At 39.3% G+C, this 25,135-nt stretch overlaps 1 protein-coding gene across 5 annotated transcripts in view; it reads left to right on the forward strand.

Moving 5' to 3' along the window:
• The window catches only part of gpc3 (glypican 3), a 240,426-nt gene that overhangs the window by 165,832 nt on the left and 49,459 nt on the right, over window positions 1-25,135 (forward strand). For 4 of the 5 annotated variants that reach the window (XM_088344465.1, XM_088344462.1, XM_088344466.1 and 1 more), the window contains exon 7: window positions 21,590-21,776. In XM_088344465.1, coding sequence (XP_088200591.1) covers window positions 21,590-21,776 — 187 coding nt within the window. Of the gene's footprint in view, window positions 1-21,589; window positions 21,777-22,612; window positions 22,752-25,135 lie in introns of those variants that run through there. The other variant, XM_088344464.1, reaches the window with a different exon arrangement.

A 25,135-nucleotide genomic window follows, 5' to 3' on the forward strand; every position in this document is an offset into this window, starting at 1 on the left:
GTCCGCAAAATATTCTCGAGCACAGGGGTGGCGAACAAGTTTGACACAAAGAGCCGAAATTTTTAACTGTGAGAGTCAAAGAGCCACACCACGTACTGACCAAGATTAGACGTAACCTACGCAGATGATTGGCAGTCAGTTATGTTTCCGGAGCAGCATAAAAAGAACAAATCTTCCAAATTAATTTCAAAATATTATTTATAATTTGTTATTAACTCTGATGGATTCAACAGTGTTTTAAGAGGGGAAAAAAACTAAACATGAAACGAGGCAAAGAGCCACAGTATATAGAAAATATGATGAGGCAAAGAGCCGCATTTTTATTGGCCAAGAGCTGCTCTAGAGCCGCGTGTTTGCCACACCTGCTTTAGCACAAACCGGTTCATTGTTTGTACTTTTTCTAAAATAATAATAATAATAGCAACAGTTCTAATATTTGGAATAATAACAACATTAATGATAAAAGTGAGCGTAATCCACCGTGTACTCATAAGGAACAATTAGATGTCCTCATAATATCACACCAGCACATTAAATACATTCATTTTCTGATCTGCTTATCCCAACGAGTGTCACGTGAGTGCTGGGCCCATCCCAGCCATGTTTTTGGAATGTGGGAGGAAACCGAATTACCCGAGACCATGAGGAGAACATGCAAACTCCACACCAGGAGACTGAACCCAAGGCCTCTGAAATGGGAAGCGGCAGTGCTAATAAAAACACTCTGGTCGCTATTGTAATGTTTATGCATTACGTCAAGTTGATTCTCGTGCCAAGTAATTAAAAATACAAACTCACTAAATGTACCAACCCTGCGAAAAGCTTGTTGGTGTTAGGTGGTCCGAGGGTCGTGTTAGGGACTTAGAGATCGATGTATTCTCTAAACGTTTTCCCATAGCAACAAGTTTGTTTATTATCGTTCTAGCATTACGTAGTTGACAATTCTCTTCGTTGATTGGCTCTAAGCGCAAAACTTTGGTTTGATTTCTCCTTTACTGTATCTTTGGCAGGCAGTAATCCTTGATTCCAACCTGACAGTTGTACCGTCCGACAGACAACTGTGCTCGTTCCCGCGAACCACACTGATTTTAAATCAAACTTCAAAACCCCAGTTCAAGTTCAGTCTAAAACGTTGCAATAATGAAACTTATTTTCTTTTCATGTGGCCCGGAACCAAACTAACCACCGCCGGGTACTGGTCCACAGCCTGGTGGTTGCCGACCTCTGCCCTAAAAAATATGGCACAAGCCTGAAGCCTGCTTTACTTCCGTCTTTCATTTGTGATCTTGGTTAATTATTCCTTCACTTTTTTAATTAACTTGATTTAAGGAAATTGAAGATATGAACAGCTGAGTTTTTCCTGTTAAAGCGTCTGACATCCTGAACTTGTTGTCACTGGCCGCAGTCACATGCTCCTGTGTAACAGGATCCCTCCCCCTGCGAAAAGGTCGGGGTCACACTTCCTGTTTCCTGTCTGCGCTAGGTCATCAGAGGGTCTCTTTGCGAGGGTCACGGACCTCCTCCTTCTTTTGTTTGGGCTGTGCACAGCCCAGGAGAGGCTCCTCTCCAGACCTGTCAAAGTATTCGGATCTCTAAACCTTTTTAAATGGCCAACTAAGTGGCTGCCTTTTAATCTCCTGCCCTCAGAATGCAAAATATCTGATCAATTAATAGGTTTGCATAGAGCATTTGCATGTTTAGCGCCGGTTAAATATATTATAAATAATTCATACATAGATTTAAAATAGGTAGAGTGATAAGATCCATTACAGATTTCTCCATACCGTATCCGATTATTCAACCCATCTGAGAGCCGGTCAGCTAGACGTGATCATGGGTTCCGCATGCATTAACCATTTGCTGGAAAAAGCAGGTTTCTTGGCGACACGTGACTCTGGGAACCACCGTGATAACGTGCAAAGGAGACGGAGTGCACACAAAAAGAGCTTGTCTGAGGAGAGTAATCTGATTTCGCATCCAGCCGCCCGGACAGGAGTGAGTCCTTTTTCAACTGTTCAACTTGGTGCAGACAATCAGTCACATTCACTCGAACGAGTTGAGATTTGTATAGAGTTTACCTCAGAACTCTCGGAAATTATTGTTTCTCTATATACGTGATTTATTCGCACCCGGATCGAGCTCGCGTCTCTAATTTCTCGTATCTCGGACATATTTCCCCCAAAAGAATTAACTGAAAACCTCTTAAACTGTTCCTGGCCACACAAAATCATCAAAGTTAACCATTAATAGATAATAATAAAACACATCACTCTGATCACTAAAAGTATATTAACAAAGAAGTTCAGTAATTTGACGATTAAGATGACATCAGCGAAATAAAATGTGAGTTTCATATAAGCACTTACCATGGAGGAATTCTGCGGTTGCTAACTTGAGTGCGCGTGGGTTATCGATGTAATACATCAGCTGCGGCTTTACTTTGTAATCACCACTGGCATTAGCACACAATGCTAATGTGCTTGCGGCCAAACAGCTTTTTCTCCTCAGTAGTGATGAATGTCCTGCGGTGCATTTTTCTTCTCCACAAAAGGTCCATTTTGTCGTAGTTGTAATGCGGCATATAACTTTCTTCAGAATTTAGTAAAGTAAAGCGCTGCGTAAACTCTTCTGCGACTTCGGTATCTGCATTGCCTGCACTCACGTATGCCAGTCCATTTTGAGCACTCATCTTGAAGTTCTCCTGGATTTTCTTGAGTAAATCATGCAAGATTTTTGCTCGATAGATATCTCAAATGTTTCGGAACTAGAGTAGCTCATAGGTAGTGTGGCCACTGTACTTTTTAATCAAGAGCACTACATCAATGACTTGAAATGAGTTGAGTCCTGCTAAAAAAACCTACATTGTTGCATTTCAATCAGGTCAGTTTTCATTGCAATAAATTATTTCATTTGATAGCCTGAAAATATGTAAACGGCTCTGAGTTCTCTGTCTAAAGATAATCGAAACAAGAAACAATGTTACTGCCAATAAAATATACATTCCGCTTTTCAGTCCAGCTCGAGGAATCTGGAAAGAACGTTGTGGGCTTAGTCACAAAGGTGGGGTCAGTCCGCACCCAGTTTAATGACCGCAGAGCTGCTTTTCTTCTCCGTGTTTGTGTTACGACTGGAATTAACATCAGGAAATTAATCTTGTCTGCGTTAACTGTCTGACAGTCTGAGGCTGAGAGACCGTTGCGTGACACACTGAGCCCCCGACACGCTACAGAAGGAAAAGACCTGGGCGGGGGCGACCCGCCTTGCGGGGCTGTCAGCGAGAAGAATAAGAGAGGGGGAGTAAACTTTGTGTTCTTTACATTTCACATTGAATAAAAGTTGAGTAATGGGCCGTGAACAGCAGGTGGGACTGCCGCGCTCTATGTTAGAGCTTTCCATGACTCAGAGGGTGGAAAGTGCTTGCTGTCATACTGTATGCACGTCGCTCTCTTTGTCTGTGGGCCTGATTGTCTCTGCAGAGTTTATATGTTGGAACAAGGGTATTTCCTTTGTGACTTCTATCAAAAGGTGCACAAACGCCCCAAACTGGCAAAGGGGCCATTTCTTCGTTTTTTTGTTTGCATGTAAAGATACGAACAAGTGCTAGGCCCATGTGGATGTCTTTTCAAAGAGCCTTCTGTTGTATGGGCTGCAGTTTGAAGAAATAAATAAGTGTTGCAACGTAAACCAGGAATGAGATGGGAAACTAAGACTTCAAACGAACTGTCAATGGTTCTTGTTTGTTTAACTTTTGACCACTCTTTGGCTCCCAGGATGCAATGCAGGTGACATCTGACTTACGACATGCGTGACTTACGTCCACATTTATTTACGATCACAGCCAGTAGATGCTCATTTATCTTACCGGATGCCATTTTTTTTTCCAACGGATGCTCATTTTTTCTAGAAGATTCCATTAATAAGGATGCACTCCGTACTTTGTACTGTACCTTGGTCCTTCCACGCTAGACATATTGTGGTGAATTGTGCGGAAAAACCTACGGTCACCGTACAAAAACAAGCACTGTGTATTATTCACAAGACTGTGTATCTGGATCATATGTATCTAGGTTGTTCAAATGTCCGTAACTTTTCAAATATAATCCAGCTATTATTTTATCACCAACTTTTAACAAAATGTTACCAATAAAATGTACAAAAAACGGTTTGAAATTCTAGAAAGGGCTTGTGGTTTGACAGGATCTTGAGAATTTAAAATACCTACAATTGGGATAACATGTAAAAGTTTTTGTGTGTCTGTACATGCTCTGTGGAACAGTCCAAGTTTACAACTAAGGGGCCGGTCACACAGACATTTGCGGCTGCATCACGGCCAGAAATTTCCGCCTTTGAGGCGGACACTATTAGACGCATTGAGTTCGCCATTAAGACGAGATACAGCGGTGCTTAACACGAGGTCGGAAATTTGCGCGCGGGTGGCAGCGAGAAAGGGTTTTGCGCTGCTCAATTCTTCAGAGCGCGGGTACACAGCCTTTAACGAGCGTATTGAGGCTGAACAACGGCCAGAAATTTGCGTTGGGCGCTGTTGGACGTTTTGAGACCGGCATATACACGAGATAGAGCAGTGTTTTACTCGCGGTCGGAAATTTTCACGTGGTTGGCCGCGTTCAAGACTTTTGAGCTGCTCAAAAGTTTGAGCACGTTTTAAACCGCGTGCCGCACACGTGGTCAACACGAGGTAATGACGCAGAAATGACGCGGAACGACGTGCTCTGGCCGCGGCCAGGGTGTGCTTACACATGGGTAGGACGGGAAATTTCAGCGGGTAATCGTGGGTGGAGCATGGTAATAGCATGTTCTGCGCCTGTATCGCGGTGTTATTACGTTAAATTAGCGTGTTACGCGTGTGACAGTCAAACGCCTTTCTCCGCGTATAAACAGCGCGAATGCCGAGCACACGTCAGTTGTGCTCGTGACGTCAAGGGGGTGAACATGGATCCCCGTCAGCGTAGTTTCTCTTCATTTCGAATAAATCTTTCGGTGCATTCGCAATAATTGCAGCAAGGCTTTAATGCTAGGACCTTAGCTTGGCCTTTTGGCTGAGAGTAAGAGTCCCGGCTCCTAAGCTTTGTAGCGTATTATGAACTGATTGATAATGGATAATGAATAAAGAAGGTAGACCAATAACCTTTAAATCACCCCCCCCCCCCCGTCAGCGTAGTGACCTCGTCTCAATCCATTTTTATATCTTGACATTTCTTGTCAAGATAATAAAATAAAAATGATGCCATAGCTTGAAATCTTGATCTTCACGGGACTGTGTCTTGTGCGGTTATGATATCTACAGCCCGGTGCCGAGATTTGCATCCCCTCGCTACTACAACCACTTTAACCTCGATTTATCTCACTTTTAAGGAATGTAATGGCGAATATATAACCAAAACCACTTCGTCTTGCATTTGTTGGAAATGTAATACAATTTAAACCATTCCGTCTTTATTTTTGTTGTAAACGTAATCGTACGGTAAGATCCTCCCCCCCTCGCGTGAACGCGTATTCTGCTGCACTTTCAACGAAAGCGATCGTATTCTATATAAAACGCTTATTAAAACTATAAAGCGAGCTAATTATAACAATTGGGAGATCCTAGTCTATATAACGCGTTTATTTAAACAATAAAGTGCGATCGTATTCTACAAAATGCGTTTGTTAACGTGGATGAAAAAGTCACGCGAGGAGGGTGGGGCGGTGTGGGTGTTGCGTAGGAGTCGGATTTGGGCACAACACCGGCTCGGGAGCTTTTATACCCGTGGTCCACACGAGAAAATGACGCAGAAATGACGCTATGAGTAAGCGGAACAGTCGCCGGCGTCTGTTTTGGGGGCATACCACCGATGAACAGCGGGTTGGCCAAATTTGCGCATTTTCCATCCCGGGCAACCACGGGCAAAAAAAAACGCTAAATTTTAGCCGTGATTCAGCCGCAAACGGCTGTGTGACCGGCCCCTAAAACAGTACAAACATTTTCACTGGTTTAAACTCCTTTTCAAACATTTGGTGTGGTCACATTATGCACTGCAAGAGTCTTAGTGTGTTTTGTAATTTTCTCCTAGCATTGTTGGTATATTATTGTGATGAAATTGTCAATCTTTTCTCTTTGCCAGTGCTGGTATTGAAGCAAATGCTCTGGACCAGAACATAGGGGGAAATTAGATCTGAAAGATACGAGACAACATTGTTGCTGTTCTTTTATTTCCACAAATTTTAGGGCGGATCTGCTTTTTGTAACGTAGGAGAGTTGATACAACGAAAGGGCTCAGAGGAGGGCTTTTCGAACAGATTTGGAGATTGGTATTGAAAGAGTTTCTTTCCTCGACTGTTCTCCTTGCAACTTCAAAATTAATTGATGTCTTCTCTCCTTATTTAGAGTGTCTTCTAAATGATAAACTTGTAAACGTATTTACTTGTATTTTAGGCACTTATTTTTAGTGGCGTTTTTTAAAATTCTAAAAATGCGTTCTTAGTAATGTGAATTTTAAGTTTGAGAATTGAAAACAAAATCACACTGTTTTGTTGATTTGCACTGATGACAACGGATGGTTTTATGACAAATTCGAGAGTCCAAACGGTGGAGCCTGATGACTTTGCAAATCGAAAAAAACAGGAGAATTTGTTGACTTCTGTTTTGCTCCAAACCAGTGCTGGTTTTGACATATTGTTACACTGATGTCATGTGTTAGTTTGGTTTTAATTTCATATTGCAAACGGTCGCGGTGAGTCGACAGCTTGTTGCGAACATGTCTGCACATTTATTTATAGTAATAACTTGAGGAATTCTTCCCAACTTTTTTTCCGGCTCTCAGGCTGGATCTTTGTGATATGAATAAACAGAAGTTGGTCTACAAAATGATCTAGAGGGGAAAAAAATGCCGTGTCCCTTGATTCTCATGATGACATCACCAAAAAATGATCCATAGCTTTGTTGCTTTAGCGTTGTAATCTCCTGTTATTTATCTAAGCTGAGAGCATTTTTCATCAGCTTGTGCGGGTTTACTTCATGAAAAATCTGATGAGTCAGTAATAACAGCAATTCGAATGTTTATCGCTGAGGTGTGTGTGCTGGGTGGGGGTAAAGTAACACAAGCCTGTGTTTGCTAAAACCCAAACGCACGCAGGCCCAAAATTGCTTTTGGTGTTCTCATTTTTAATGTGTTTTTTTTTTCTAATTTCGAGAATACAGCCAAAAATTTTCTCAGGTGTTTGTTTGTCTTTGAGGTCAGCAAGTGACCAATGGGTTGTACAAATATGTCATTATTTTTTTTAGTTGGACTGTTTTCTGTGTAATGGTCTCTAATGATTCACTAGAAAGTTAAGTGACAGCCTTGTATTACCTTGAGAATAATATTTGTTTAAGTATTAGAGCCACACATAAGAAAATGTGACAGCATTCCTGCATGTAATTTGTTACTGTAAAAAAATGAGATGGAACTCGGCTTTTTTCGAAAAAAAAAAAAAAAAAAATTACATCGTAAATCTTCTTGGGGACCTGTGCTCCTAATTGTGAGGATTAGATTTGTTGATGACATGTGTTGACGCATTTATAGAAATTTTGTGAGCTGCAGATTCCGTAAGTGTGGCGTCATTAATGTCTTGTCCAGACGTGTCCTCTCTATTGAGAAGAACACAACGCAGGACCTGACAGGAAAAGCCTTTTCTCCCCGAGATGTTCAGTCTTCATTACTCAATTGCTGTCTGCCACGTGTGACAGCGCTCATTCATTTTTTGGACACTAGCAAGACGATGCACGTTTCGGTTTCGTCTTGATCCTTCACTCTAAAAAAGTTTCGTTCAAACAAGGAAACACAGTTTTGGTGTCACGTTTGGATTGTTCCCCAAAATAAGGACATTTTGTTCGAAATAACCTGAAAGGTCACTAAAATTCATTTAAAATACCATTAAAAAATAGGGGCGTCTTGCATCAACGTTCTAAAGATTAAGAATGTTGTATTAAATAAAGGAAGGAAGGAAGGAAGGAAGGAAGGAAGGAAGGAAGGAAGGAAGGAAGGAAGGAAGGAAGGAAGGAAGGAAGGAAGGAAGGAAGGAAGGAAGGAAGGAAGGAAGGAAGGAAGGAAGGAGAAAGGGAAGAAAAGAAAGCAAGAGGAAGGGAGGAGAGTAAGAGGGAAGGAAGGGAAAAGTGAGCAAGGAGAGAAAAAGAAAAGAAAAGGGGAAAAGGAAAGAAAAAAGATAGGAAAAAGGATAAACAAAAACAAAAAAGACCGAGAAAGGATAACAAAAAAGAAAAAAGGAAAAAGGATAAAAGAAAGTGAAACAAGGAAAAATAAATGAAAAAGAACAGTAAAAGAAGTAAATAAGGAAAAAGGAAAGTAAAAAGGGGAAAAACAAAAGGAAGGAAGGTGGGAAAAAAGCAGGAAGAAGGAAGGAAGGAAGTAAAGAAGGAAGGATGGACAGAATGAATGAAGGAAAGAAGGAAGGATGGAATGAACAAAGAAAGGAAGGAAGAAAGGAATGAAGGAAGGATGGACAGAAGGAGGGAAACGAAAAAGGAGTAAAGAGAGAAAATAAATGAAAGCATGAAAAAGGAAGAGGAAAGGCAAAAAGGAAGCAAGGGAGAAACAAAACAAGAAAAACAACAAAAAAGAAAGGAAAAAAAGAAAAGAAAAAATAAATTAGTCCACCAAGACTTGTTTAAATTAATTGTAAACTGAGACTAAAGCTAAAAATCATGTTTTGAAACAAATAAAGTGTCATTACGGAGTCAAAAACTTCCCTTTCACCATTTTTTAATGAAACCAATATGGGTCAAGTGTACACTAGTCTCCTATATGGGCTAGTCCTAACTAACTTTCTGAGTTTTGTTGCGCCAAATAATACCTGACCTTCCACAAAATATATTCATTATGTTTAAAATCACTTGAAAATTAGGGTACAATTGTTTAAAATAACTCCCACATTTTTTGTACAAAACAACCACTAAACCATTCATCTTATTTGAAACACAACAAAGAAAAATAGTTTGTTCTGTTTAAAAGACCCCAGATATTAGTACAAAGAATGTATCCAGAAGAATTGCACAAAAATAGGCCTTTTTACATAAACCCCCCCCCATATTTGGCCAAGAGTGTCACTATCATTATAAATGGTGGTGAGAAAAGGTTTATTTGTATCAGCGTAGTTCCAATGCAGCAGCTGTTGCGTCCAGCAGTGACCCTGAGTGCAGTTCACGTCCTGTGTGGGAGGCCATGACAGCCTTGTGGTTTTCTCCCCGAGCCGGGCCGCATTAGGCACAATTCCACACGAGCTTGCGTGAACATTTCCTTGGTGTGATTTGAGCGAATGGGAGACAAACCCACAATCAGTTGGAAGCGCATATCTCTGTTAAATTCATGTCGCCAGCCTTTGTGCAGGCAATAAAACGAAGCCCTAATGAAAAACATTTTCAGCAGTTCTCGAAAATGTCTCTTATCGATCCCTGTGCTACTTTTTTATATTTAGTTTTTCTCTTTTCCTGTTTTACAAAGATAGTGATGGGAATTCCAGCTCTTTTTTAGAGAACCGGCTTTTTCTAGAGAAGCGGCTTTTTTGGCTCGGCTTACTAAAAAGAGCCGCCTGTTATGGCTCTCAAACGGTTCTTCAGATGTTTTTAAGCAATTATAATAATTTATAAAAAAACAAATTAATTAACTTTGGAAACATATTATGCTACCGTATTAAAATAACCTAAATTATTGTTTCAAAATACAGTGAACTTTTACCTAATTTAAACTTTCAATTTACGAAGCTAACAAAACAGAGAAGGCGCCACTCAGTCACAGATTTCTTGTGAGAGTGAAAGAGAGAGGGCGAGAAAGAGAAAGAAAAAGGGATAAAGAAAGTTAGAGAAAGATTGAGAGAGAGAGAGAGAAAGAGAGAGAAAGAGAGAGAAAGGGAGAGAAAGCGTAATAGAGAAAAATAAAGAGAAAAACAGAGAGTAAGAAAGGGATAGAAAGATAAGGAGAGAACAAGAGGGAGGAATATAGAGAGAGCTAAAGAGAGAACGTTAGAGAGACAGAAAGAGAGGGGTAAAAGAGAGAGAAAGAAAGAAGGAGAGATAAAAGGCAGAAAGAGAAGAGAGCAAGAGAAAGTGTGATAGACGTAAAGAGACAAAGAGAGAGAGGAAGAAGTAAAGACATAAAGAGAAACGAGAGAGAGCAATGGTTAGGGAGATAAAGTGTGAAGGAGAAAAGAGAGACAGAAAGAAATGTCAAGAGAGAGAGAAAGAGAGAAAAAGAAAGATAAAGTAAAAGGAAGAGAAAAAGAGAGAAAGAGGGAGAGAAAGTGTGAAAGACATAAAGAGATACAAAGAGAGAGTGAGAATGAAAAAGAGAAAGAGATATATTGTGAGAGACAGTCAGACAAGTAAGAAGAAAAAGAAAGACAGAGAAAGAAAGTGCGAGAGAGAGAGAGAGAGAGAGAGAGAAAGAGCTAAAGACAGAAAAGGGGTAAGAGATAGAAAAAAAGCGCATTTCGAACGGCTCTTTATGGGGAGCCAGCTCTCATCGATGACGACAAAGAGCCAGCTCATAGAGCCGTTTCATTCCTCAACAACTCATCGTTAATGGTGACTCTGGAGGCCCTGTCAGGATCACTGGTTGGACTGTGCCAGAAGAGCCGCTTCACTGCCAGTGACACAAACATAGACTGGAGTCTTCTATTGAGGAAAAGCCACCACGCCCTGCTACAGAGGCCCAGGGGCCCAAAGGCCCCGAGGCCCGCCCTCTTCTCGGAAAAGGCCAGGGGCTTCCACCACTGCTATAATTATGTTGCTCTATTCTTTTTATAATTTGTGAAAAAATATCTTCACTTTCCGCCACTGTGCCTTTGCTGGAACTTTAACTGTAAATAGCACGATGATTACATTACTCCCATTGTGCAGGACTGAAAACAGACTTTGATTCTCTTCAGAATTGTGACTGACGTGTATTTCATTGTCATTCATTTGTTGTATATTCTTGAATCATTCCCATCAGTACGTCTGTATGAATTCATGACAAATGAGACATTTCTGTATGAGCTTTAGAAGCATAAATTGTATTTTCCCAACAGATAATGTAAATTTAATGTCAAATTTAAGTTTAAGATGGAATATTTACAATGTAGACTGTAGAGTAAGCAAAGCAGAATCACTTATTTGACAAAAGAAGAAAGCTGGGTATAAAGAACATTCTAACAAACTGTTTACACATTTGAAGCTACTGTCCAGTGAAATTTTATTCCAAATCAAGTAAAATATTCAAATATTCAACAATTGTATCCCAATGGAGTAGACACTCATTAGCTACATGGCAATCCATAACTTCAAGGTCTAATAATAACGCAGAAAATTGAAAAGCCATCGTGCCACGCAAAAAACTATTCATTCCTGGAACGATTTAGATGATGACCTTCTATACATGATTTTATAAATCATATACTTTAGGTTATTTGGATGAATAGCGACGCTGCCCTACTTACGAAAGAGATCGTTCCGGACGATCGTTCGTAAGTTGAATTTGTTAGGAAGTTTCTTCAGTGCTATATTTTCTATGTTTAAGTTTCATATAAGTATGTTGGGGGAATGTTAAGGTACCCTGTATTGTTGTGTACTAAAAAAATAAACGTTTCATAAAATAATATGCTCTATAAAGTTAAATAAAGTTAAGCTTAACTCACTTTTGGAAGATGAGCTTCAAGAGGTAGGCGACTTCCTCCTCCGTGGTAGAAAGTGGCTAAAAAAAAGCGATCCAACCATTTTCTCAACCGCATCAAGCTTTCTTATTCCACTTTCATTTCAAATGAAACGGCTTGCCTCTCCTTTACACCAACCATATTGAATGGATGCGTGAGATATTAAACAATACAAATGTCAAAGTTACAGTATAGAATGTTTACACACAAACTAGGAAGAGGAAGCGGATTTCTTCTTCATGGTGGATGACCTCTCACAGCGCCACCACACGCCGGTAGCGGCGGCAAAAAGCACTACAGTACTGTCCTGTACTCGGAAAAAGGTGCAAACAATACAAAATCTAACTTACAGCAATGTCCGGATATCTTTCGACATCCCGAATAAAATGTTCGTATCTACCGTTTTTCGTAAGTCGAACGGTCGTGATTAGGGGATCGTCTGTATAATAAAGAAGATTAATATATCGAGACTTTCTTTGAGTCTTACATGTTATACGAGTCATTAGTGATACTATTATAAGTTTGAAATGTCATTTATTTGTTTTCTAATATTCCTCTGCGGGGTAAAGTTCTGTTTTCTTGTTTTGATTTTGAATGTCTTCCCTGTGAGAGAAAAACGATGGAACAGGGGTAGTAGCCACTTAAAAGCTTTGGCTTCAGCCTACTCTCTTTTGGCACATGTTTAAGTACTGTATAATTGTATTTTATAGCTGTTTGTGTGCAAATAGTTGAGTGTTTCCTTTTCTCAATTCATGATTGATGCAGTTTTTCACTGAACTGTGTCTGAATAAAAACCCATACACAAACAAAAACCTTACAAATTAGACATGGATCCTATCAATCGAACTACCTTGGTCATATCCCTAAAGAGGGGTGACCGACAGCAAGACAAACACATACACAAAAACAAAGAAACGAAAAAATGAAATAAGTACAGCAAAAACACAAAAAACTTTACCCTGGGCCAACCCAAATGCCCAGACAACCAAACAAGTTAAGCACCCAATTTAGTCATGCTTTTGTCCCTCCTGATGTAACAAATCTTCAAATTGCTCCATTATATCTCGAAATAGAAATGTATTTTTATTTTATTTTGGTTGTATAATGTTTTGTTGGATTATTGTAGTCAAGAGTGGCACCAAGAATCAAATGGACTAAAGCCTTTTCAGAGCAGTGGAGTATTTCCAACACTGCGTTGTTCACCTTTTTGATTTGTTTTACTTCACATTTAAGGCTACTCCGTCCTTATGTAAGGAAAATAGATTTTAAACATGCTATAATACATGGGGGGGGGGTACTTAAGTATAAACAGGCTGTCTACGCCCATGATATTAACATACTTAAAAAATGTCCATACAGTTATTTATACTGTAGCCTTTACATAATCAGGGCTATCTTATAATTGACTAAATCACCAAATTTGAAGCTTTTTAACAGACTATTTGGATGGTACCTTATAATGTGATATTATTATTTTGTGATAAGGTGGCACTCCCTAAAACGATGTTGTCATCATGCTTTTCTGGTGTTTGCCTTCAGTGGGCTACCAGAGCTTTTCACCGAGTCTTAACGGGTTGCTAGGAATGATAAAAAGGAATTTCCCAAAGTCACTAAATCTATGGAGGCCTCCAGCCAAAGTGCGCAAACAGACTTAAAGAAGTCAGTTGAGTACATTGAACTCCCACTCATCAGTGAGAATTTATTACAAGTCAAACCCCTTGTCTCATATATTTATCATCCATTCTGCCCCTTGTTGGCTAGTTGTCCATTCTAATGTGTATCTGGCACACATTTTGGAAACGTTTGCTCTTTTATGGTGTTCAAAAACGCATGCGAGTTTGTTTGGATAGTGTGTTCCCTCTGTGTGAAATCTAGATGTCCCTTGTAAAAGCTAAATTGATCGGTTTGTACGGCAAGGAACCGAGCACAAAAGCTTTGTTTATCCTCCGACTGACATCATTTTGTGATTTTGTTTAATACTTCAGCTGTTTCGCTTTCTTGCCTAAACACGCACACAAACATCAAGTCCAAACACAGCTGACCGGAGACACGGCGCATACGAACTCGATTTTCTCCCACGGAAAGAGCAAAAAACAGGGAAACAATGCAACACGCATGCTTACGTATGCAGATAGGGAGGAAGTCCATAAAAAGCGTACGAGCGGCGAGATGAAAGGAGGACTCGCGAGGCATCCACTTGGAATTTAGCACATCTGCTAGCTTGGCAGGCCTCTCAATCATGTGTGATGTTTAAGAGGCTAAAAGATGGGCCAGGTCCGCACACGTTTTTCACCACTAGGTACAAGAATTAACTTTTCCCCTCCTCATTCCTCTTTGTAAGATAGTTTCCTTTCACAAGTTGTAAAGTTCTATTTTGTTAAGCCAACCGGTAGAAAACGTTGCACATTGAAATGGTCAATCAAACCTGATTAAAAATTATAACTCTATTAGTTTGCTTACAATGAAGAATGTACGATTTTTATTTGTGTATAGCGCGCACCCCTAATTGATTAAAAATCGGTATTAAGATTTGTTTTAGCGTATCTCAGCCCAAACTTTGTTGTTGGATGCAATGAAATCTGAACCCAGGTCGCGGTGGCAAGAGGACAGAATCCTGACCACCTGACCACTAATGGTATAGATCAGGGGTGGCGAACAAGTTTGATACAAAGAGCCGAAATTTCTAACTGTGAGAGTCAAAGAGCCACACCACGGACTTAACGGCATTAGACCTATGCAAATGATTGGCAGTCAGTTATGTGTCCGGAGTAGCATAAAAACAACAAGTCTGCCAAATTAATTTCAAAATATTATTTATTATTTGTTATCAACTCTGATGGATTCAAGTGTGTTTTAAGAGGGGAAAAAAACTAAACATAAAATGAGGCAAAGAGCCACAGTATATAGAAAACATGATGAGGCAAAGAGCCGCATTCTTATTGGCCAAGAGCCACATGCAGCTCTAGAGCCGCGTGTTCGCCACCCCTGGTATAGATGATACGAAAAAGGCATTGGATTGAATCTCATCATCGCATTATTTCTATTTACAGTACCAGAGACGAACTCTAATTTCAAAGTACAAATACATTATATCTTTCCATTCTATTCTAAGCATTCTAAGTGCCAAATGTTGTTGACTACAGCTAAGATTAAAATCATTCATTGATCATGTAAACTATGAACACAATACCAACCTAATTTAAAATGTATTTATTTAATGTTCTTTAAGGAATGATTCATCATCAGATACACCAAAGAGTTGTTTCTCTCATCATGCTTTTTCACGTTTGTTATCTTTCAGGACAACTTTCTGTTTTCTCCATTCTCTGACAATTGTCATTGGTACCATAACTAAAAAAGTATGATATAGAGATAAAACCTATTGGCTTTTCATATGGCATCAAAATCACTGGCTCCATGCTTGTACAAACTGACGTATTTTTCCAAACAAAATACAAAATAGTCGTACACCATATTTTTTTTTTCCAGAATGATGCATGATGGGAATTCCTCAGGCGGCATACGCATGCGCACAGTAACATCAAACCGCTCACTTTGTTTGAAACGAAAAAGAAACGATACCGAGATAGAGGCTTCTGCGGCGAACTCCTTTGACTTGATTGATTTGCCGTTTCGTGATAGTCAGTGTATACCGGACGGTATCATACAGATTATCTTGTACGTCGTACTCGTCTTAAAATGCATGAAAAACGTCCTTTGTACGGCAATACCGTACAGGTTGACTGGTATGGTCCTGTGGTAGGGATTTGGCCGTAAGCTGGGTTCGATTTCCGTGGAATCCAATGTTGTGCAATTATGGTGATAATACTAAAATCTAGAGTTTCACGCGCACCCAGACTTTGAGTGTCAGAGCCCGCACAGACGGAGGATCCAGACGCGTAAGGTTTTCACACAAGCTTTCTTTTACGGGAATGGGGCAGTCATGCGCGTGAACATCAATGCCAGGGATGCGGCGATCACTAGGCGGAAGAAGTGAGACAGAGAAGTCAGAGACAGACGAAAACAAGGCCGTACAGATGGGATCAATACAGGACACACGAGTAGATACCGGAAACTGGAGCAAGATAGCAGACAGGACGAGACAAACGGGATCGATATCGGATACTGGAGAGTGGAGCAAGATACTGGGCAGGAGGAGACAGACGAGATCGATATCGGATACTGGAGACTGCAGCAAGATACCGGACAGGAGGAAACAGACGGGGTCGATACCGGACACTGGAGTAAGATACCAGACAGGACGAGACAGGCGAGATCGATACCGGATACACAAGTCTTGCAAGTGCAGAGGTTCGTTGACGGACTGAGAAGGAGTGAATAAGAGCAATGAGAGTTTAAATAGGAGGGAAGCCAATTAGGCAACAAGCCGCAGCTGGCGCCAAACGGGCAGGGCCAAGTGAGAGCAATGGGCAACAGTGACATTAAGTTCTTTTTTAGGTTATTAAAAAAAAAAAAACACAAATAGATACGGTAGTTTATTATTTACTATTGTTTGGCAGGGTTGTTGGTTATTTTGACTTTTATTGCGCAATATTGATTGTTATTTTGACTATACTGCACTGTTTACATCATACCACTATGCCCAATCATGTTGCTGTATTTTGATTTTCACACCCTTTACGGTGCTTTTTGTAACCTAGCTGATTTAATACAAAGAAAGAGCTCTAGGAGGACCTTTAGAACAGATTGGAATTTTTCCATCTTGTGGGTTGTTTGTTCATTCCTTTTCTGTTCTTCTCGCATTGATGCATTGTCTCCTTATTTTAAGTGTTCACTAAACATTAAACTTTTTTAATACAATCAATGGTTGTTTTGCTCCTCTTAAGCACAGTTTTTATTTATTTGTTTATTTTTAAATGTCTTACAATGATCATATTTCAAATATTCTAGGAAACATACATATTTTAGAAAGCATTTTTCTTATTTTATCATATAAAAAAGATAATACTAAAATGAGAACAAATACAGTATATACTCCCGAAGGTATAAATGGTTTTCTTTCACACTTTAGATTTTTGCACCCAAAAAAAATCTCTTAATTAAAATTTTTATCTTGCTTCAAATTTCTCTGAACTCGAGTAACTTGTATGTAGCGGGGCCACTGTAATTTCTCCTTAAACTATAAAGATCCGACTCAATAAATGGAACTTTATTTCTTGTACTGTACCAAAAATAAGTATCTTAAGCAAATCAATCTGCCATCTGCTAGATAAGACCATTTTATTTATTCAAATTCAACAATTCCTCATTTTTCTAGAAAAAAGACAATTTTAATTAAAATTAAGCTTGTTTTCTGCTAATGAGAATAGAATTCATTTTGGCAGTGTGGTTTCTTTTTTTAAATGAGATTGCCAGCGTGCTCAGTCAGACACTTGTGTTATGTTCTGCATAACAGATTAAGAGCTTTTGTAAATGTCTTTGCAAGTATCAGAGTTAAGCTGCTTTAGAGCCGAGAGGCCAACTTGTGCAAGGAAAATCCGCTGCAATAAATTAACAGATGTGACGAATAAAAATCGACAGGTCGTGGACTCAGGTTGTTTAAAAACAGCAGAATACGTACAAAACAGATTTGTTTTTATACTTTCCTCACGTCCCTTTTTATATACATTGTGCACTCCAGAAACCAATCCAACCGTGGCACAGTCATGCTGATGCAGATTTCTTCAGAGAGTGTAGATATTTTTAAAAGGAGGCTCTCACATTCATCTTAAAGGGAACGTGTGTATTATTTAGAACCTCTCAGTGGTAAAAAAAACAAAAAAAAAACACAAATAAGCAAAACACTTGAACTATGATATAAAAGTGCATTTTTTAAATACTCGTCGGTTGAGAATTTTGCATTCATTTTACACAACGTCAGTCTCATCTAGGGGGAGCTGACGTAATTGTCAACTTTTAAAGTCGTGGGCTGCAATGGGCTAAGATAATATTGATTTTTTTTTTATCTACCGGGTTTTGAATCCTGTAAAGTATTTTGATAACGTTGGTGCTATTTCAAAAAGCATTTTTTTCAAAGTACAAAATTGACAAGATATTGAGACCAATTATTTTTAGATTAGCAGCAACTATGTACAGTAAGGAATGAATATACATGTCCATATTATATTTCATTTTTGTGAATAAAAAGACCATTTCATGAAATTGGTTTAAAACACTCAGAATTTCTGCAAACTAAAATATTAGGTCCGGTTTTGAAGCGCTAAATTTGATAATATGCATTGAAATTGCAAAAGGGGTACCTCAGATTTTTTTTTTTGCATCAAATATCTTGAGAGGGGCACCAAATCAACACATTTTCATACATATTATCATTCTATATTAACATTTGGTGGGCTGGATTCAGAATCCTAATGGACGGCATGTGGCCCGCGGGCTGTCGTTTCCCCACCCCTGTTCTATAAATATTACATATATATATATATATATATATATATATATATATATATATATATATATATATATATATATATATATATATATATATATATATATATATATATATATAAAATATATATATATATCAGGGCGTCCCCTGCCCACTGCCCGATGATTGATGATTGCTGGATGGGCTCCAGCACCCCCGCGACCCTACTGAGGTATATACAGTGGAACCTCGGTTCTCGACCATAATCCGTTCCAGAACCCTGTTCGAAAACCGATTTGTTTGATCACCGAAATCATTTTTCCCATTAAAAATAATGTAAATCGTTTGAATCCGTTCCAAAACCCTGAATGTTTACCTTGAATGTTTAACGGAAACAGAAAGCTAACCCAGGCTAATCGTACGTCCGCGTTATCGTAATCTTCCGTACGAAAGATTACGCTAACATGAAAGTGTAAAAATAAAAAAATCAGGTCGTTTACAAGTTATTTAGCACCAGGGTCTCCACAACAAGTGGTGAGCGGTTCATTGGAAAGGGGTCTCCGTTCCAACACCCTGAATGTTGGGCTCCGTTCCAACACCCTAAATTTTTACCTGTAAACATAAAGCTAACCCAGGCTAATCATACTTTCGCTTTATCGTAATCTTCCGTACGAAAGATTACGCTAACATGAACGTGTAAAAATAAAAAAAAGAATAAAGAAAATAATTATGGATAGGATTTCTTACCTTTGTGGTGGTCAGCAGAAGGCGCCTGTGGACGGCCGTTGCTTGCTTATAGCACTCAGTCCCTTAGCCACATCACTAGATTTCACAGCCTCCTTATTCTTTAGTATCGTACTGATCGTAGATTTAGCCATGCTGTATTCCCTAGCAAGATCAGACACTCGCACACCTCCTTCATATTTTGCTATTATTTCTTTCTTAAATACAATAGTTGTACGCACTACTTTTTTTTTTTCACCTGTAGCAACTTTGCTGCTTGCACTGACTTTCTGCGGAGGCATAATTACGGGCTAAAACACCCATACGCCGCTCAGCATCGCACCCGAGCGTACGCACTCACGTATTACCGGCGTTCAGACTCCGATTTTTTGACCCAACAGCAAAGCAAGAATTTCTCTAAATTTTTGGTCGGACTCCGATTTGTTCGAACTGAAAGGCGTTCGAAAACCGAGGTTCCACTGTATATATATATATATATATATATCTCATCTCATCTCATTAGCTGCACCGCTTATCCTCAGTAGGGTTGCAGGGATATATATATATATATATATATATATATATATATTCTAAAGCATATGAATAAACTATATTTTATGTTGACAATGTCATGTCCTGCACCGTTGTCATAGGCCCGCCCCTCGACACCGGCTGAGACGCATTGGACTGATTGCTTTTGGAGTACTTAAACGCTCCTTTTGGGACTGCCCGTTGCCAGATCATTGCTTTACCTTGTTGAAGACCAGTTCCTGCCTGTTTGATCAGAGTAGTGCCTAGTTTGTCATTTTGATTGCCTTTGAACCTGTTTTGTTTTGTTTTTGGTCCGTTTGTGTGTGACAACTTTTATTTCTCAATTAAAGTGACAGATCGGCTACGCAAATGAGTTCCGACTTCCTGCCTCCCGGCCCGTTTCGTGACAGACAATATCTGTGTGTTATTTGTTATTGCAACATCCATTGCAGCCTGGTCATCCTGGAAGGGGGACTACCTTATGTGCGGTCCATCTCAAGCTTTCTTCATTTACCTCATGTTGAGATTTTTGAGTTTTTCCTTGCTCAAATGTAGATTTTAGATCAGGGGATGGTGTAATAATAGTCTGTGGTTTGCAATAATCTGTGGTCTGTGCAGCCCTTTGAGACTCTTTGTGATTAAGGCCTATACAAATAAACATGACTTGACTTGACTTGACTTAAAGCCACATCCAGTGGTCAAATACTACACACACCCCCTTTAAAGAGAGAGTGTGTAATATTTTGTGACTCGTAGTGGTATAAAAAAAACTTTCGTTCAGTTAAAAAAAAACCTTGATTCGAAGGCTAGGCAAAAATACATGAACTATCATACCGATGTTCATTTTTATGAAGAAATTTGTATTCTTTTCCATTGTGGAATCCCACTTGGAAGTTGCCTCCATGTTTGCCTAACATTTTGCTGTATTTGGCACTACTTTTTATTCGCATTAGACAATACAGTGCCATCTAGTGGTCGAATATCACACACTGGGGCTTTAAGCATTTACCTAATCGTAAATATTTATTTTTTGCAGTGTGTTTACCTAGTACCAGGCTAATACTACATTTTTGAATTTATTTTTTTATAGAAAGGTCTATGAGTTATGCAAGTGCCCCGGGAGCGGTTCGACCACTGCTTTGTCGCACTCGTTTTTGGTTGCACTAAAAATTCAGTGAAATCTGGTTGTCACATATTACACAGTGCTCCATTAAAATGAGCAAAATAATACTAATAGAGAAACAATTAATTTCCTGTTGCATTGATTCAATATAGTTTTCTCAGTGCACTGACATACAATTATGAGAAATATTCTTACACATAATTCACAGTAATAAAATCACAAGTTGAATGAGCTCAGTGTCTGAAATAACGTCTGCCCGGCCGCCCTGGGCGTGCATCTTTTACGTCAGGCGTACAACTTACAAAACGTCTTCGCCCGGGTGGCCGACAACTTTTTCAAGAAAGAAAAAATCAATAAATCACAACAAACAAAAAAATTGTTTTCAAATGAAACGTTTGCTTTATTCCGATTTCAAAATCTTGGTCGTCCGGTTTGAAATTTTTCGAAATTTCGGTACGTTTGGCAATTTGCATACTCGGCAGCTGATCAGAAGCCTGCATCGAATAACTTCGTGCTTCCGGACTTTCCCAAGTGTTATAAGGTCGTCCATTTGCATATCATTTTCCAAAGTAGACGCACAGAGAACATAAGAAAATGGATAATTGGTTAGGAATCAAGCTAAAACCTCCGCTCCAGAAGAAATATTCAGAAGAAGCTAACAAAATTTATGACGCTACAAAACGTAAACGTACATTAAAAGCATCGTGGAAAGAGGAATTCATGAGGCTTGTAGCAGAAGACGCAACGAAACATTGCCTGAATGAAGATGAGTTAATACAGGTATATACTGATGGCAGATGGAAAACAGCTATGTCATATACATGCAATGAATGTTATAAGTAGATTTATAATAAACTTAATTTTAAAGTTGTTGTTCTTTTATACATTCTGATTATCATTCTGATTATCAATCCTTAATACTTTGCAACAATTGTTTTTTTTGTGATTAGTCGTCTTACTGTGTTTCAAGTTGAGAAAAATGAGGCAGGCAACTCTATGGCTGGGCAGGCAATGTTTCAGAGTTGTCAGCCTGGGTGTCAGGTAACTTTTTGTCATGAGTTTCAGACACTGATGAGCTTCATGAATTTTATTGTCTAAAATGTCAATGTACGGATGATCTTTACCTTTTCCTATTTCTTTCGCAGCTTCTGCGGCATGTAACATTATCCGAAAAGCGCTGGAGGGCTCGATCTCGCGCAGGCGGGAAGGGTGCATGGAGTGATGAAGGCCAAGAAGGATTTCAAAGTGGCGATTGCGATGATGAAGATGAATGCTCTGACGTGTCCGGCTTGGGACCGCCACCACGCCGCAAACGACTACGAGTCTTTGCAGGTTGGTTCCTCTTTTTACCGCAACCGTACAAAAGGAGGTAATATTAAGTCCAATGAAATACGGTTTCTACCGGGTCAACCGGGTTTCCGGTGCACAGTCTCAATATTATCTGAGTAATGTAAACCAGTGATTGGCGACCACTGGGCCACAGATCAATGTCAGGCTGCAGGTTGTTTGGTATTGCTGATCTCATTTGTTCAACATTGGATGCAACGGTTTATGAACCCAAATCGCGATGGCAAGAGCGCCAAATCCTAGCAACTATCGCATTATGATTGTAGACGACAAAGTAAAAGGCATTTGATTTTTTCCTCGTCATAAAACTACTTTTACTCATGTTACCACATTGTACAATGTTGTAAGGGAGAATTATGGGAAATAATTCAGCCAAAACAATGTTTCACAACATGGCAGTGTAAGTTATAATAGTTTGATGATGAAATAAAATCGAATGCCTTTTCCTATGTCATCTGGATCCCCAGTGGTCTAGTGTAAACGTAACAGATATGGGCTTTTTAGTGTTATTATTAGTGTGTCTTTTGTCATTATTGTTGTAATTTTAAGTATAAAAGTGTGTATATATTGTTATTATTGGGCTCGACCACAAGAATATAGTCAGACAATTAACCGGTCCGTGGTAGAGAAAAGGTCCACCGATTTAAACAACAAATACACCTGGAAAATAAATTCTACTACAGTAAAAGGTCCAGTAGACCCCAGTCAGTGCGGATTGGTCAGAACATTTCCGATGTCATCACCCTCAGTACGGGCTCCCCCCAAGGCTGTGTCCTGAGCCCCTTGCTGTTCACCCTGATGACACACGACTGCGTCCCTAGGTCAGCCACAAACCACATCGTGAAGTTTGCGGACGACACAACAGTGGTTGGCCTCATCAGGGACGACAACGACCTGGCCTACAGAGAGGAGGTGGAGCAGTTGGTGGGCTGGTGCACGGACAACAGCCTGGTCCTGAATGTTGACAAAACTAAAGAGATCATTATCGACTTCAGGAAAAACCAGCCCAACCATGCCCCACTTTTCATCAACAACAAGGCTGTGGAGGTTGTCAGCAGCATCAAGTTCCTAGGGGTGCACATCACAAACAAACTCACCTGGTCCGTCAACACTGCATCACTGGTGAAGAGGGCACAGCAGCGCCTGTACTTCCTGCGGAGGATGAGGAGAGCCCACCTGCCCCCACCCTCCCTCATCACATTCCACAGGGGCACCATAGAGAGTATCCTGACCAGCTGTATCTCTGTGTGGTGTGGAGGCTGCAGCGCTTCCGACTGGGGTAGTGTGAGGAGGGTGACGAGGACAGCAGAGAAAATCATCGGGACTTCTCTCCCCTCCATTCAGGACATTGGCCAGAAGCGCTGCCTATCCCAAGCCAAGAACATTATCAGGGACCCCTCGCACCCCCATCATGGACTGTTCACTCTGCTAGCCTCTGGGAAGAGGTACTGCAGTGTGCGGTGCAGGACCACCAGGTTCCACAATAGTCTTGTCCCCCTGGCCATTAGACTGTTAAATGGTCAATCAAACACATAGTAAATCTAAACTGCTGCTAATCTGTACATCTGTTGGTTTTGTTTGACTTTTTTGCACTACTGGCAGTTCTTTATAGCTAGCCACTCCTTGCACATCTGTTCTCCTCTGCACTATTGTACTACAGTGTTATTGTTACTGTTTACCTGACTTGTTTACCTGACTGCCCATTTTGCACATCTGGTTAGCTGCGCCTCTTGCACTCTTTGCACTACTGTAAAATACTATACATAGCCTTAATTATTTAGTATATTATTAGTACTCAATACTCCAACTCAATACAACATTTTATTTATATCTGTACATTCAAGAAAACTGTGCGGGTCAGATGTATCGACATTTCGTTCTGTATACACGTGTACTAGAATGACAATAAAGTAGATCTGAATCTGAATCTGAGTAAGAAGAATTCGTGAAAGATATAGGAATTAAATTAAAGAGAACATGTAAAAAATATATATTTTGTTGAAAAAAATATATTTTAACATTTCCAAGTGAAATATTGGTCCTCTGATAATTTTTCTTATTTTAGATATATTTTTGCTCAAGATTTTTTTAAGTCAGTATTTCTCCTACCATTTCAGATAATTTTGTTTATTCGTTGTATTAATCATTTTTACTTTTATTGTTTTTCCTATCATACTAATTTATCACCTGTTACTAGTAAAACAAGAAGGATTATCCTTATTGGTTAGATCTGCCATATACTAATTTTAGGGATTACTTAACCATTTCACTTGTTTTTTTTTTTTTTTTTTTTTAGAAAATGAGAACAATTATCAAAATGAGTAGATTCTAATTTCAGTCATAAAGTATTCCGGAAAGTAGGTTAATTATCAGGTCTCTGCACCGTATCGAATACATTCGCTTTATTAATTGATAAGGTTTCTTGTTTTACCCAAAAAATGAAGGAAATAGATTTGCTCATTTTAAGTACATTTTTTATTATTTTGGTCAAAAATTATATTTTAAAATTAGCCAAATATTCTGCCATCTTTCATTCCAGAAAATATTGCTCCTTTTTAAAGAAATGCTTATTTCTATTGTTACTGTGACTGTGGTAAAACAAAACCAGAGGGGGAACAATTATCTTTTGCAATGCTATTTCATAATACGTGTTTTAAGAAACATTTCTAAAGAAGAGATTTGTTTATGTTTTCATGCTTTTCAGTTTCAAATTGTAGGGAGAAAGGTCTCGTTTTAAAATAAAACAACTTTATTTCACCTTAATCTGATATTGGTTATACAAAAAATCAAATACATGTCACAAAACTATAGCAACTATAGCAAGTTTTTGCAGTAATTGAACTGAATTGAGGGTAAACTACTCATAAGCATCACTTTTTACGATGGGAAATTTCATGCTTGACTTATTTGGAGCTGGAACATTCTTAGAATGAGACTTTATGGTCTTATCTGGAGTAGGTAACTGTAATGAAACATTAGTTGATGACCTACTGACTGCCGTCATACCCTTAAAATTCTTAATGTGGTCGCTCAATGGTTTACCAGGGTGACATTGTCATATTTCTGGACACAGAGCTTCAAATGAACATAAAAATAAACATGCATGCTGTTTGACTGCAAAGCAAAGCGCAGGAATTACTCTCACGGCGTCAAAAACCGGTGGGAAAACCCCCGGCCTAGTGAACTGCAAGGCCAATGTAGCAGTTAGCACTTCAGTGTTTACTGACCTGAAACTTCTTGATCTGAGCAGCAGCAGCATGAACTCACGGTCGTAGATCGGTTTCGCAATGTTCTGCTGAGCTCCTGTTACAGATTGCACTGACCTGTTTGGTAAAATTTCGCAA

The sequence above is a fragment of the Urocampus carinirostris genome, chromosome 9 (assembly GCF_059441175.1).
Source record: "Urocampus carinirostris isolate Australia breed hairy pipefish chromosome 9, RoL_Ucar_1.0, whole genome shotgun sequence".
NCBI classification, from domain to species: domain Eukaryota; kingdom Metazoa; phylum Chordata; class Actinopteri; order Syngnathiformes; family Syngnathidae; genus Urocampus; species Urocampus carinirostris.